Genomic DNA, 12,838 nt, shown 5'->3' with positions numbered 1-12,838 from the left:
AACGCAGAAACCTGCAGACCAGCAGGGCTAATGGGGATGTTGCCTTTGACCTGCAAATGTGACCCTGAGCTCCCTTGTGGCCACATCAAAAAAGGAAAATGTGATCAGTTGGAGAACTTGGATTATCAAGAAGGAGGAAGCAGCCCAGGTCCTCAGGGAAGCAGTGCTGTTCCTTGCCCTACAGAGGTGCAGCGAAGGTAGCTAGCTTGCTCAAGGTCACAGGAAGTTCATGCAGACCAAGGATTTGGATGCTGGCAGCCTAGCTGGGCCACAGCATCTGTGTCCTTGACCACTCAGTCCAGTACTTCTTGGTCTGGGGGCAGAAACAGGCTCAGGACAAGAGGCATGTGTGTGGGGACAGATGGAGGCTGAATGCAAACCTGTGACCGAGGCCCCCCCCTCCAGGGAGAGCTGAGGGGCTTGGCAGGGTGAACACACATACTAACTGGCGACACTGACTCACTCAGTTCTCAGGATGAGGGGTGAGGGGTGAACGGGTAGAAATGCCCAGAGGATGTCAGCACCACCCCGTGACATCCCAGTCTGGCCCCCATTCAAAGACGAAAAGATGTGGCCTCTGACCCCAAGCTGCTTCCTGTGCAGCAGGAGAGCCAGACATGACGTTATCTGTTGTGTCCCTGGCACGTATCTGCAGACGCTGCAGTACAAAATGCGGGGCCTGAGTCCCTACTCCTTTCCACACTCCTCCTGCGGCTCAGACACCCCCTCACTGCCATAAAGGGGGAGTTCCGGGGGTGTAGGGAGATGGCGCGGAATGCCCTCCCTTCTCCTGCGTTCCGTCTTCTTCACTCATAGGTGTCCTTGAAAACGTAGCTAGAAAGTTAAAACTTCAGCGTCATGGGCTCCACTGAGAACCCACCTGCCCCAGGAAGCCTCAGGCGCCCTGGCCTTGACCCCACCACTGCACTTCCTCTGCCTTGTGCCTTGTTCCTAACTGTGAGCTCCTGTGGTGTATCCTTCCTTCATCTTTTCCCTTTTTCCTGTCTGGAACTTGGATGTGATGGCTACAGCTCTGGACCGTTTCTGCCAGGAAAGCCATTTCCTTGTCCCTGGGGCGTGCACGGTCCAGCACAGGGAATGTGGACACTGTCATTGCTTCCTTAAGGATATACTCAGTGACTGTCGTCAGATCATGATTTTAGGGCAGCGGGAAGTGATGGTAAGAGTCCAGGCTCTGCAGACCTGGTTCGAATCCCAGCTCTGCCACCTCCTGCCTGGATGCCTGGGGCAAGGGTCTTTGGCCTTGTGGGCGCCCCTCATGGGTTAAAGTGGGGCCACCTGTATTACAAGCTCAGCATAGTAGTCCCTGGCATTTATTATTATTATGAACACCAGTCACATTTCCCCAATTAAGAGAGGCCAGCTGCAGTGTCCCCGTCTTCTCTCCAAATTCCAGTGCCCTGGAAGCCCTGGGGACCCCTCATTGTTCACCTCTGCCTCCCAGCAGAGTGGAATGACACCCGAGCTCAAATTCTGAGTCCCTGGAGCCCAGAGTTCTCAAAGGAATTTCCCAAGAGGCTCTTACTTAATAAAAGCAAAACATGACTTTTATGCAATAAAATATCAATCGCAAACCCATTAAGGACCAGCAATGAATTTAGCTGGAGGAAGGTTGGAGGTACTGATAATGAAGCATTGATTGGCAGTCTCGCCAGGCTGAGACGTCTGGTTTGGAGCCCATTTGTCAAGATGGGGATAGCTTGGGTGGTGGCATGTGCATGGACTCCGGGGTGTCAGAGCCCTGCGTTCAAATTCCGGCTGGGCTGCTCATCAGCTGTTACCCCTGGGCCGTAATGTAATCACTAACATTTACTGAAGGTTTACTATGTGCCAGCACCAAGCCAAATGCTCCACGTTCCTGATGCCTGTAGTTCTTACATCCACTCCGTGAAGTGACTATTCCCATTTTACCCATGAGAAAACTGAGGTTCAGAGGGGGAGAAATCACATGTTCAAAGCCACACGGCTGGTAAGTGGCCGAGGTTGGGTGTGAGCCATGCATGTGACCACCGCGTCCGAGGCCTCCCAAGCTTGCAAACTCCCCAGCGTCTCAGTTTGTTCTCCCATCAATTGGGAAAATACCCAACCGTATGATGGAGGTGCTCAGTGAACGTATTTGTGTCTGTCTCCTGAGCAGTCTGCTGTGACAGCAGGGTCTGTGTCTAATTCCCGGTACCCGCAGGGCCCAGAGAATGCCCCAGTGAGAATGACACTTCTCGCTCAGTTTCCACAGTGTCTAAAAAAAGAATAATAACAAGGCCTGGAACTGCCCCTGGGAAGACGAAATGAGATGAGGGCATTACAGTTCCTACAGTTCCGGCACACAGTGGGTGCTCTGGGTACTTTCTCTTCTGTCTTCTGGGTGCCCAACATTGCCTGGAATGGTGTTTTCTGGGTCCTGCGGTAGCAGTGTTTGCATCGATCCATCCATACTCTCCCCTGAACCCACCCCCGTCTCAGGCTCTCATTTATGGATGTGCTATGGTGGAGAAATGGGACTTGGGATAAAGGGCCCAGCAGCAGCTGATTTGGGCTCAAGGGGCTCCACCACTTCTGAACTGAGTAGCCTTGGGCGTGTCACTGAGCCTCTCCAGCCCTCTGCTGCTTCTGTAAATTGGAAGTAATGACAATAGATCCTCTCTGTGGCTCTGAGTCCACCTAGTGCTCTGGCCCTTAGACCAGTATCCAACTGCTGCCTCCTTGTTCTTCCCTGCAGGTGTTTCCAGCTGTGCACAGGGACTGATTGGCTGAGAGCCCACGCGGGAGAGCTTCAGACACCGTAACAGTGACTGGTGAGGGACTCTTGTGGTCTGAACTCCTGTTTCCAAAAGGCACCAGCGGGGGACCGCTGACAAGGTGGGAGCTCCGGAGAATGCCAGCATATGGCTGTCCCCTGGGTTTGGGAAACATGGTTGGAATGAAGTTCATGGTGCTATGCTCCTCTTTTTCATTGTACTTAGCATCATTGAAATTTTCCCATGATTAAGGAACTTTTTAATGAATGTTTGTCTCCCCCCACTAGACTGTAAGGGGAAGGGGAGGGTCCCAGGGAAGCAGCAGAACATGGTTGTCCAAAGTGTAGACTCTGAACCTGGGGTTTGACTCCCGGGGTATGACCTTGGGCAAGTAACTTAAGCTAGCTCTCTGTGCCTCAGTTTCCTCATCTGTAAAATGGGTTCGTGACCTCCCTACCTCACTGAGTTGTTGGGAGGATGAAGAGAGTTTATATACGTATGTCAACTCTTTAGACTAGTACCTGGTACGTAGGAGGTGCCAGAGAGGTGTTCAGTTAAACCACCAAACCGGCCTTGCTCAGAACCGGGGAGAACAATGTTGATCGTCCTGGTATTGGTCAACCTCTTAACGCCCGTTCCATTCAACGACCCCTAATGACCCCTGTCTCCCCCTTGCAGAGAATGGGGGACGTGGATTACAACGACTCCTACGATGACTACCCTGATGAGGTCAGCACCATCATGGTTCTGGAGGATCTGTCCCACCCTGAAAGCAGGGCGGTCAGGATCTTCCTGGTGGCGGTCTACAGCATCGTCTGTTTCCTCGGGATCGTGGGCAATGGCTTAGTGATCTTCATGGCCACCTTCAAGATGAAGAAGACGGTGAACACCGTCTGGTTCCTCAACCTTGCCGTGGCAGATTTCCTGTTCAACATCTTCCTCCCGACCCATATTGCCTATACCGCCATGGACTACCACTGGGTTTTTGGGACGGCCATGTGCAAGATGAGCAGCTTCCTGCTCGTCCACAACATGTACACCAGCGTCTTCCTGTTGACCGTCATCAGCTTCGACCGCTGCATCTCTGTGCTCCTCCCTGTCTGGTCCCAGAACCACCGCAGCGTGCGGCTGTCCTACGTGGCCTGCGTGGTTATCTGGGTCCTGGCTTTCTTCCTGAGCTCCCCATCTCTCCTGTTCCGGGACACAGCCCATCTGAACGGGAAGATATCCTGCTTCAACAATTTCAGCCTGTCCATGGCCAACTCTTCCCCGGGGTCCGCTAACCCTGGACTGGACTCGGTGGCGTTTGGCCGGCACATGGGAGTGACCATCACCCGCTTCCTCTGCGGCTTCCTGATCCCGGTCCTCATCATCACAGCCTGTTATTTCACCATCGTCTGCAAGCTGCAACGCAACCGCTTGGCCAAAACCAAGAAGCCCTTCAAGATCATCATGACCATCATCATCACCTTCTTCTGCTGCTGGTGCCCCTACCACACGCTCTATCTCCTGGAGCTCCACCACGCCGCCATACCTGGGTCCGTCTTCAGCATGGGTTTGCCCCTGGCCACTGCCATCGCTACTGCCAACAGCTGCATGAACCCCATTCTGTATGTCTTCATGGGGCAGGACTTCAAGAAGTTCAAGGTGGCCTTCTTCTCCCGCCTGGTCAATGCTCTGAGTGAAGACACGGGCCACTCCTCCTACCCCAGCCACAGGAGCTTTACCAAGATGTCGTCAATAAATGAGAGGTCCTCGATGAATGGGAGGGAAACCAGCATGCTCTGAGCCTCACCTGGGAGACCCCAGTGGACAGTCCCAACCTCGGAGCCCAAAGCTCTGCTTTCTCAAGACTATGGCAGGAACCTCTTTGGTACCCACCAATGCCCACTGTGTTTTGCACAGGACTGAACAATGTTTTGAGCTGGGCATCCAGGGCTCAGGACCCCTTTCTTTCAGGGGCATGGTGGACAGGGTGTGTCATGTGGTTCAGCCTTGGACCAGCATCCCATGCTTTTGGGGAGACCATCCTTGACCGACACAAAGCCAAAAAAGGAGAATTTAAAAAAAATTGCCATGAACTGGGATCAACGTAAGACAGCGAGATTACGCTCCCAGGAATGCCACAAACACTCTAAAGCAGTGGTTCTCAACCTGTGGGTCGCGACCCCTTTGGGGGTCGAACGACCCTTTCACAGGGGTCGCCTAAGACCATCGGAAAACAAAAATATATTTATATTACGATTCATAACAGTGCAAAATTACAGTTATAGAGTAGCAACGAAAATAATTTTATGGTTGGGGGTCACCACAACATGAGGAACTGTACTAAGGGGTCACGGCATTAGGCAGGTTGAGAACCGCTGCTCTAGACGATAATGATAGCCTACATTTATTTAGCACTTCCTACGATCAGCACTTTACATGTATCTCATTTATTCATCACAGCTGCCCCGAGTTAGGTATAATTATATATTACTTCCCTTTTACATATAAGGTAACAGAGGCTCAGAGAGGTTAAGATACTTGCCAGAGGGCGCCCAGCTGGTCTCTGCCAGAGCCTGTCTGGCTCAGATAAGGCTGCGGAGTCTTAAGGTTTTGAGAAGGTCTTGGGTTTTTTTTTTTTACCATAAATATACATCCCTCAGCAGATTAATGTAAACATCTTAGTGGCCTTTAAGCCAGCTTTGCAAATAGTTTTCAAAAATGACCCAACATGGCAAAGAAAATGCAGTTGGCCTCTAGCTCCCTTGACACGCATCCAAACACGCCAGCTCCTGCACCCCTGAAATCTCAGGGAAGACAATGGGGAGCGAGGCCTGGCAGGAAGCAGCCCTCGTGGGCCAGAGGCCCTTTGGCCTGCGATGGGCTGCATTCTGTTCTCTTCCCAGTCCCTTCGTTGTGAAGCCAATTCTCCAACATGATGCAGTGAACAGATGTAATGTCTCCACAGCGCTGGGCGAGCTCCCGAGGCCACGGGCTGTTTGGAATCACACCTCGTTAAGAGACAAACTGTTCCTTCGTGGTTGGGTCGTTGTGTTTATGATGAGCCAGTTCTGAATTGATCCCAAGCTGGGGTTTCCGATTGCGTTAAGCCATCTGCACCAGGACAGTTTGAAAGCAAAAAGGGGGCTTTAAATATTGCCAATGCCCCACCCCCATCACCCCCTCTCCAACCTCACAGGTGAAGCAACTGAGGCACAAGACAGCATGGGACGTGTTCTAGGTCCCAGAGGCAGCCATCAGCCACTCGGGCCTCGGACCCTCAGGATGGTGGTGCTTCCTGGACTCCGCGCCTCACGCCTCCTGGGCTGCATGCCGGCCAGGCTGGGGGAGCCAGGAAATCATTTTGTCGTTGGAAAAGCTGATGAACAGGAGCAATATTCAAACCAGCTGTTTTCCTCCTTCGGGTCAGGCCTCCTTTTTCGGGCCGCCTCGCCAGTCTTCCTGTTCTAACTGTAGTTTCCCATCAAATGTTTAAAGGCAAACATGACACCCCCTTCCATCTTGTCCCTACCGCTTCTTTTGAGCATCTCCACCCGCCACACACACAACATCCCTGCGGTTCACACATGTGTTCACCTGCGTTACTCTGCAGGCAAGCTCACTTTGTGCCTGAGAACCCGCCCTTGGTGGCTGGGACTCAGCCGATAGGGCCTCAGTGCCGCCTTCTGCGTGGGGTGGGCGGACCCAGGGGGTGCTGGGAAGCAGGCAGAGGGACTCGAAGAGAGGGTGATGTTTGAGGATGGGGGAGCGAAGGGAGAGGGGAGCACAAAGGAAATGGAGAGTGACAATGAAGGAAAGGAATCTGGCATTTATTAAATCTCTACCATGTGCAGGCACAAAACATCAACAAACTCTCATGACGGTTCTGAGAAGAGGACCAGCAGACTTGTGTGGGGGATGCAGAAAGGGAGGTTTGGATGGCAAACCTCACTTATTCAAGGTCACACGGCTAGTAAATGATGGAGCTGGCCTTTGAACCAGGTCTCCTGCCTGAGCTCCCAGCGTCTCAGCCCTTAAGAGGAAGGAGAGAGAGAGGAGGATTGAGGGGGGACAGAAGGGAAGCGGGGGAGGCAGAGGGGGATAAGGGGGAGGGGAGCTTAGGGGCCAGGATGGGTGGGAGAAGATAGACTCCAATAGTGAGAGCCATGAGGGCCCTTTAAACCCATCTCACCCAGGCCTTTCCCATTTTATAGATAAAGGAGCTGAGGTTTTGAGAGCTGCCCTTTGAGAAATCTGCTAAAGGAAGTGGTACTTGGCTTGGATGGAAGTCATCTGTGATTCATTCTCCAACTCCTACCACTGGCCTCCCTCTCCTGTTCCTCCCTAACATGCTATGCTCTGGCCGGAGCTTGGGGCACCCTGGGCCTGTGGTTGCCAAACCCCAAATTTGGAAAATTGCTGCTGGGCGTGGTATTCAGGACCACGAGGAACCAGGAAGCCATGAACTAATTCAACAGAGGGCTTGCTTTCTTCCTCCCTTTGAGGACGAAGTTTCTCTGGAAGGAAGAGACAGAAGCAAGAGTGGAGCTCAGTGCTGCAGATTCCTGCCACAAACACACCCTTGCCTTCCCTGTCCACCTCACAGAATAGCAGCTGAGGCTCAGAGAGGCCAAGTGACCTGTCCAAAGTCACACAGCTATATTGTGAGCCAGTAGGAGAAACCCTGAAATTCCCAACTTACCATTCCCCAAATTCTGGACTTTAAGAAGCATGCATCTTGAAAAAAAATTCTTTCCACTCATTTAGTTTTCCTAGCAACCAAGGATATGTGACAGGTAGTGACTTACGCAAGGTAACGTAGCAAGCCATGGCAGATAGGAGACTGAACTCCAGGATGCCTTACCGCTAAGTCCATGCCCTTTGGTGCCACTTCAGGCCATCCAAGGACAGATGCTCCTATCTACACATTCACACATCCATCCATCCACCTATCTATCCATTAACATTACTACCTCTCTATATACATATCCGCCCATTCATCCATTCCATAAAAACCTATTAAATACCTATGCTTTGCCAGGCCGTGTGGTAGGCACCGGGAATACAGGGATGATCCGGCCATATACAATCTCTGTCCTCAGACCATTTATTGGCTAATGGGAGAGATAGCCAATAATTAACAAACAAACAAACGAAAAAACACCCTCTGAATGGAAAACAACCTCAGTAAGTTCAATGAACATATTGTAGAGGGCCCTGACCCTGTCCAAAGGCCAAGGACACTTGCTCAGGGAAGAAACACTTGAGATGTGAATGACAGGTAGGCACTGATTTGGTGGGAGATGCAGTTTCCAGGTGGAGGAAACTGCACGGGCAGCAGCGGTGTTGATGTGGGAGGGAGCAGAGTGAACCTGCGGGGCTGGAAGGGGACGGGGGCTACAGCAGAGCAGGTAGGCTGAGCATGGACCACGTAGGACGGAGAGGGGGCAGGGCCAGACCACGGGACCCTGAGAGGAAGGGGAAGCCCTGTGCAGGTTAGTGTCTGGCTCAGACCTGCCTATTGAAATGATGCCCGATGCCTGGGCCATTCTGGGGATGACAATTTGGAAAGGGGCAGAAGGGGCAGCTCGGGGTAGGGGCTGCTGCAGCCTCCAAAAGAGTGCTATGGTGCCTGGACTGTGGGAGCAAAGGTAGAACCTGAGAGAAGTGGACTATTGGAGAGAGATTTAAAAGCTCCCCAAGCTTTCTCAGGGGAGTGGTTAGTGGGAAACCAACCCAGGGGCCATTTCAGCTGTACAGAGGGCTTGGTGCATTACTTTATTGACGGAAATTAATTGTAAATATTATTCAAATTTACCTCCCAATGCACAATTATATTGCTCAGGGGAGCCCTCTGAGCACATAATAAAGCCCTATAAATAATACATATATTAACCTACGAGGAGCGGAGGCATATTAATGCAGCAGTTGCTGGTGGTGGCGGCGGGGGATTTATGCAGACAGGGCTCCAAGTGCTTGGACTTGGGGTATAACTTTGGAGGTCACTGAATTCTGTCCTGGGGGATCTTCTAGAAGTCTCTCCTCCTGAGAGGTGGGATATCCCCCAGGTGTGTCAGCCAGCTACTGCTCTAGAGACCTGGTCAAAGCGGGGGGGAGAGTGTTGATGAAGGAAGAAGGAAACACAGGTCTATAGATCACTTACCTTGTGCTCAAAACTCCAACAACAGCAGCAACAACAATAATCGTGGGTCATCTTAATTGAGCTCGTCCAAGGCTTGGGAGCCCTCCAAGCACTTTATTTTCACGATCTCATTGAATGCTTACAGCAACCTTTGTGTAAGGGGCCATCACTATCCCCATGTACAGATGAGGAAATGGGGGCTCAGAGTGGTGAAGTGACTCACCCAGTGTCACACAGCTAGTAAGTGACAGAGCTGGGATTCAAACCTTGGTCTGTTTGGCTCTAAAGTTATTTGCAAACATAAAGTGTCCTCTGAAGAGCCTCCTCCCTGGAAAGAGGAGGCAAGCATGTCATGTACTCGCGTTCAAGGGTCAGCATTTGAGGAGGCAGGAGGTGGGGGATGCTTTTTCCTTTGAAGCGAGGAAATGGTGTCTGGATGGGCTAGTCACTTCCTCGGGAATCTTAGGATTTTTGAATTTAGAAGAGGCTCAACTTCAACCAAATTCATCCCTTCCCATCGCCCCATTTTACAGATGGTGAAACTAAGGCTTCTTAGCAAATAAGTTTGGGACCTCCTACCTCACTGACTGCTGTAAGATAAGATATGTGTGAAAATGCTCATGGGAGTGGCTTTGAAAGCACCATCATTCTAGAGACCTGGCCATTCACTAAGCTACCTCCTCACTTCTTAGTGGGTTGACAAAGGCTTTGGTGCAGATCTGCACCTACCACGATCTGGGAGTTTCTAGCAGAATGCTGGTTGAAGGGGAGGACTGCTGTGTCTGGGTCACACACTTTACCCTTCGAAATTGTCCTGGATACAGGTGAGGGTTGCTCTGTATGTTATCTAGAGGCTGGTTCTGCGGCTGCCTTTATATGTAGAAACCCATTTGTCTGTACATATAAGATGACTGCACTTACTAGAGCAAGCTATGCCTCAGTGAAAGTATTTTTAAGAGGAGAATAATTCATGGTGTTTGCAGGAATGACTTCCCACTTCCATTGGTGCTCTGGACAAAACCAGGTCTGGGGACTTCTGTCTGATACAAAAGGGTATCTCAGAGGGAGGGGGTCCCTGCAGGGTCCATCAAAAGAGGCAGGGCCTCAGGAAGGACTGAGCCCTCCCAGGGGCCACCCCAGGCCTGTTCCCTGACTCAAAGGGCCTTGGATGACTACGACACAGGATCACATGGGCTCAGGAGTCAGACTGCCTGGGCCCGAATCTCAGCTCCACCATTTTCACCAGCTAGGGTTAGGGCTAAGACTAAGCACTATGATCTTGGGTGAGCTACTCAATATTTCCAAAGCCTCAGTTTTAACATCTGTAAAATGGGTACAAGGATTTGCTGCACACAGGGCTGCTGTGAGGATTAAATGAGATGCCACATGTAAGCATTTAGCAGGTGCCAGGCTCACATGCCCCACCCTCTCTTCATCTGGACTGGGGTCATCAGTCTCCTCACTGGTCTCCCCACTTCCAGGCTTGACCCCCACAACCCACTCTCCACAAGGCTGCCTGAGCAAACTTCCATCACTGAGTACAATCGTCCAAACCCCTCACTATAGCTGACAAAGGCCTAGAGGATTGGCACGACTTCGGCCACCATCATCTCACGCTGCTCTCCAGCAAGACGAGCCTGCTGCCTCTCAAAAACAAGCAGACAACCAACAACACTAATACATCCAAGACCGTTCCCATCTCAGGGCTTTGCATCTGCTGTTCCTTCTGTTCCTGGGCCACTGTTTGCATGACTGGTTCTTCCTTCTCTCCCAGGTCTCAGCTCAAATGTCACCTCCTCAGAGAGGTCCTTCCTGATCCATCCGCCCACTCCAAGTAGCCCCCCATCCCTGCTCATTGTCTATCTGATACCTTGTTTTATTTTCATTATAGTACTTCCAGCCTCTGGAATAATGTTGTTTATGTGTTTAGCTGCCTTACGTCTGTCGCCCTACTGGGCAGTGGTGAGCTCCATCAAGATGGCGACCGTGTCTGTCTGGTCACCTCTGTATCCCCAGCACCCAGAGCAGTGCTTAGCGCAGAGAAAGTGCTCATATTATTTTTGTTGAATGAGTGAAGAAATAACTATACGCTGACATTATTTTTATCACCATCATCGAGTTTCATGATAATCACTATTATAATACACCCTTTGTAAAGCATTTCCACATTTTTTCCATATTGATGACACTTGGGAGTGGTACCAGTACCCCCACTTCACAGACATCGGAACTGAGGCCCCAGGCCACCTAGTCGGAAGTGGCGAAGCCACAGTTCTTTCCCCTGTACTGTTAGAAAGTCACACACAGTGGAAGTTTCCATTAAGTGCTTCTCCTCAGCCTTTTCCTTTCCCCTTTGTCTGATTAATTGCAGCCTGAAAATAAAGGAACCAGATGCCCCCCTCCCTCTCCTCCCCCTTCTTTTATTGTTTTGTATTTCTTTTCCGGCCCAGGACTCTGTTAAGGATTTGGCTGGTACAACCGTGACCACAAACTTCCTGTGTTTATCCTTCCACTTCGAAATCATGGACGGAGCAGTTAGCTGGACACCAGGTCTGTGCTGAGCACCAGGTGATGCTATGGCAAAAAGCACAGCCAGATGCCTGACGCCCGAGTGTCCCAGGAGCCCAAGTGCCTACCTCTGAGAGAGGCGGAACCCAGCATTATCTTTCCCCTGGTTTCCATCGTGCAGATGTTTGGTGCCCAGAGAGCAAACATCTGCATGAATGAATGAGTTCCTGGCATCCAGTGATGTCTCCCAGCTGCTGGTGCTGTGGAGCGGAGATATGTACAGGAAGGTGAGCAAGGGGGCTCTCGGCCTTGGCTGGTGGCTGGTAATAGCCTGTGAGCCTCTGGTTGATGGCAGGTGGTTTACGATGCTCAGGCCATTGCCCAGGCCCCAGTGCTTTGCTGGGAAGGAGTGAACTGTGACGGGATTTCAGGCATGGTGACAAGCAGCCAGGGGCAATTCCACATCCATCATCCCATTTCATCCTCATTAGGAGCCTGAAGGGTAAACCCACCTTAACTTTAGAGATGAAGAAGCTGAAACTCAAAGGGGTTGAGTAAGTTTTCCAGAACGACTCAGATATCCATCCACGGGTTTTTATTGAGCACCTACTGCATACCAGTCACTGTGCTAGAGGATATGGCAGCTGTCACCATCCTTACTTACACGAATCTTACAATGTATCAGTACACAGAAGAGCTGGGATTTGAACCCACATCGGCATCGCTTTGTGGCTTACACTCTTTCACTAGTTATGCTGCTTCCTGAGTGAAATACATTAGGTACAGAGAAATCAGTACAGAACAGAGAAAGACTTTCTGTTATAAAACCTTGAATCTCTCAGGAGTTGGAGAGAAAAGACTCGCATGTTGGCTGGAATTGCTGAACTGAGATTGATTCTGGGAGCCAGGGTGCAGCTATCAGCAACTGCTCCCCCATCCCTGATTCCTCAAAATAGGAGCGTGATCTGGTCCAAACAGCTCTTTCCCTCCTCTGAAAGAGCAGCAGGGAGACGGCAGTGCTTTACCCAAAAGAATGGCACGCCAAAGGTGGAACGGCAGAAACTGAGGCAGGTTGAAGGAGCAAGAAATTGGGAATGGAGTGAGGGTTCCCTGGTTCCCATCCAGGTTCACCACAGGGATTGATGGAATCATCAATCTTGTTGGAATGTGCAATGTCACCCCTTTCTGGTTCCTGATTGTCAACTTTGTCCTGGTCCCCTGACCAGAGCATCTTCAAGGATGCAAGCGGATCCATGGAAACAGCTTGTTCAATCTTAACGCGTCAGATGACAAGGTCCTTATGGTCAGTTGAGTTGAGGATCTCTGATGGGAAACTAGTCCCACGGTCCATCAGAGGTGGGTGAGGGCAAGAACCCAAATGTCCCCATGGCCAGTTCCTTGTTCCCCATTCACATGAACAGCTCAGTCTTTTTCTCACATTTTGGTT

General features: G+C 51.0%; 1 protein-coding gene across 5 annotated transcripts in view; it reads left to right on the top strand.

Moving 5' to 3' along the window:
• The window catches only part of CMKLR1 (chemerin chemokine-like receptor 1), a 55,208-nt gene extending 50,242 nt beyond the window's left edge, over window positions 1–4,966 (top strand). For all 5 annotated transcript variants that reach the window (XM_019632839.1, XM_019632838.1, XM_019632842.1 and 2 more), the window contains 2 exons: window positions 2,738–2,877; window positions 3,435–4,966. In XM_019632839.1, the coding sequence (XP_019488384.1) occupies window positions 3,438–4,544 (1,107 nt within the window). In that variant the 5' untranslated portion in view covers window positions 2,738–2,877; window positions 3,435–3,437 and the 3' untranslated portion in view covers window positions 4,545–4,966. The remainder of the gene's footprint in view (window positions 1–2,737; window positions 2,878–3,434) is intronic.
• The last annotated feature ends 7,872 nt before the right edge of the window (window positions 4,967–12,838 follow it).

The sequence above is a fragment of the Hipposideros armiger genome, unplaced genomic scaffold (assembly GCF_001890085.2).
Source record: "Hipposideros armiger isolate ML-2016 unplaced genomic scaffold, ASM189008v1 scaffold_1185, whole genome shotgun sequence".
NCBI lineage: Eukaryota > Metazoa > Chordata > Mammalia > Chiroptera > Hipposideridae > Hipposideros > Hipposideros armiger.
The sequence above is the reverse complement of the archived record's forward strand: the minus strand, read 5'-3'. Positions and strand labels throughout refer to the sequence as shown.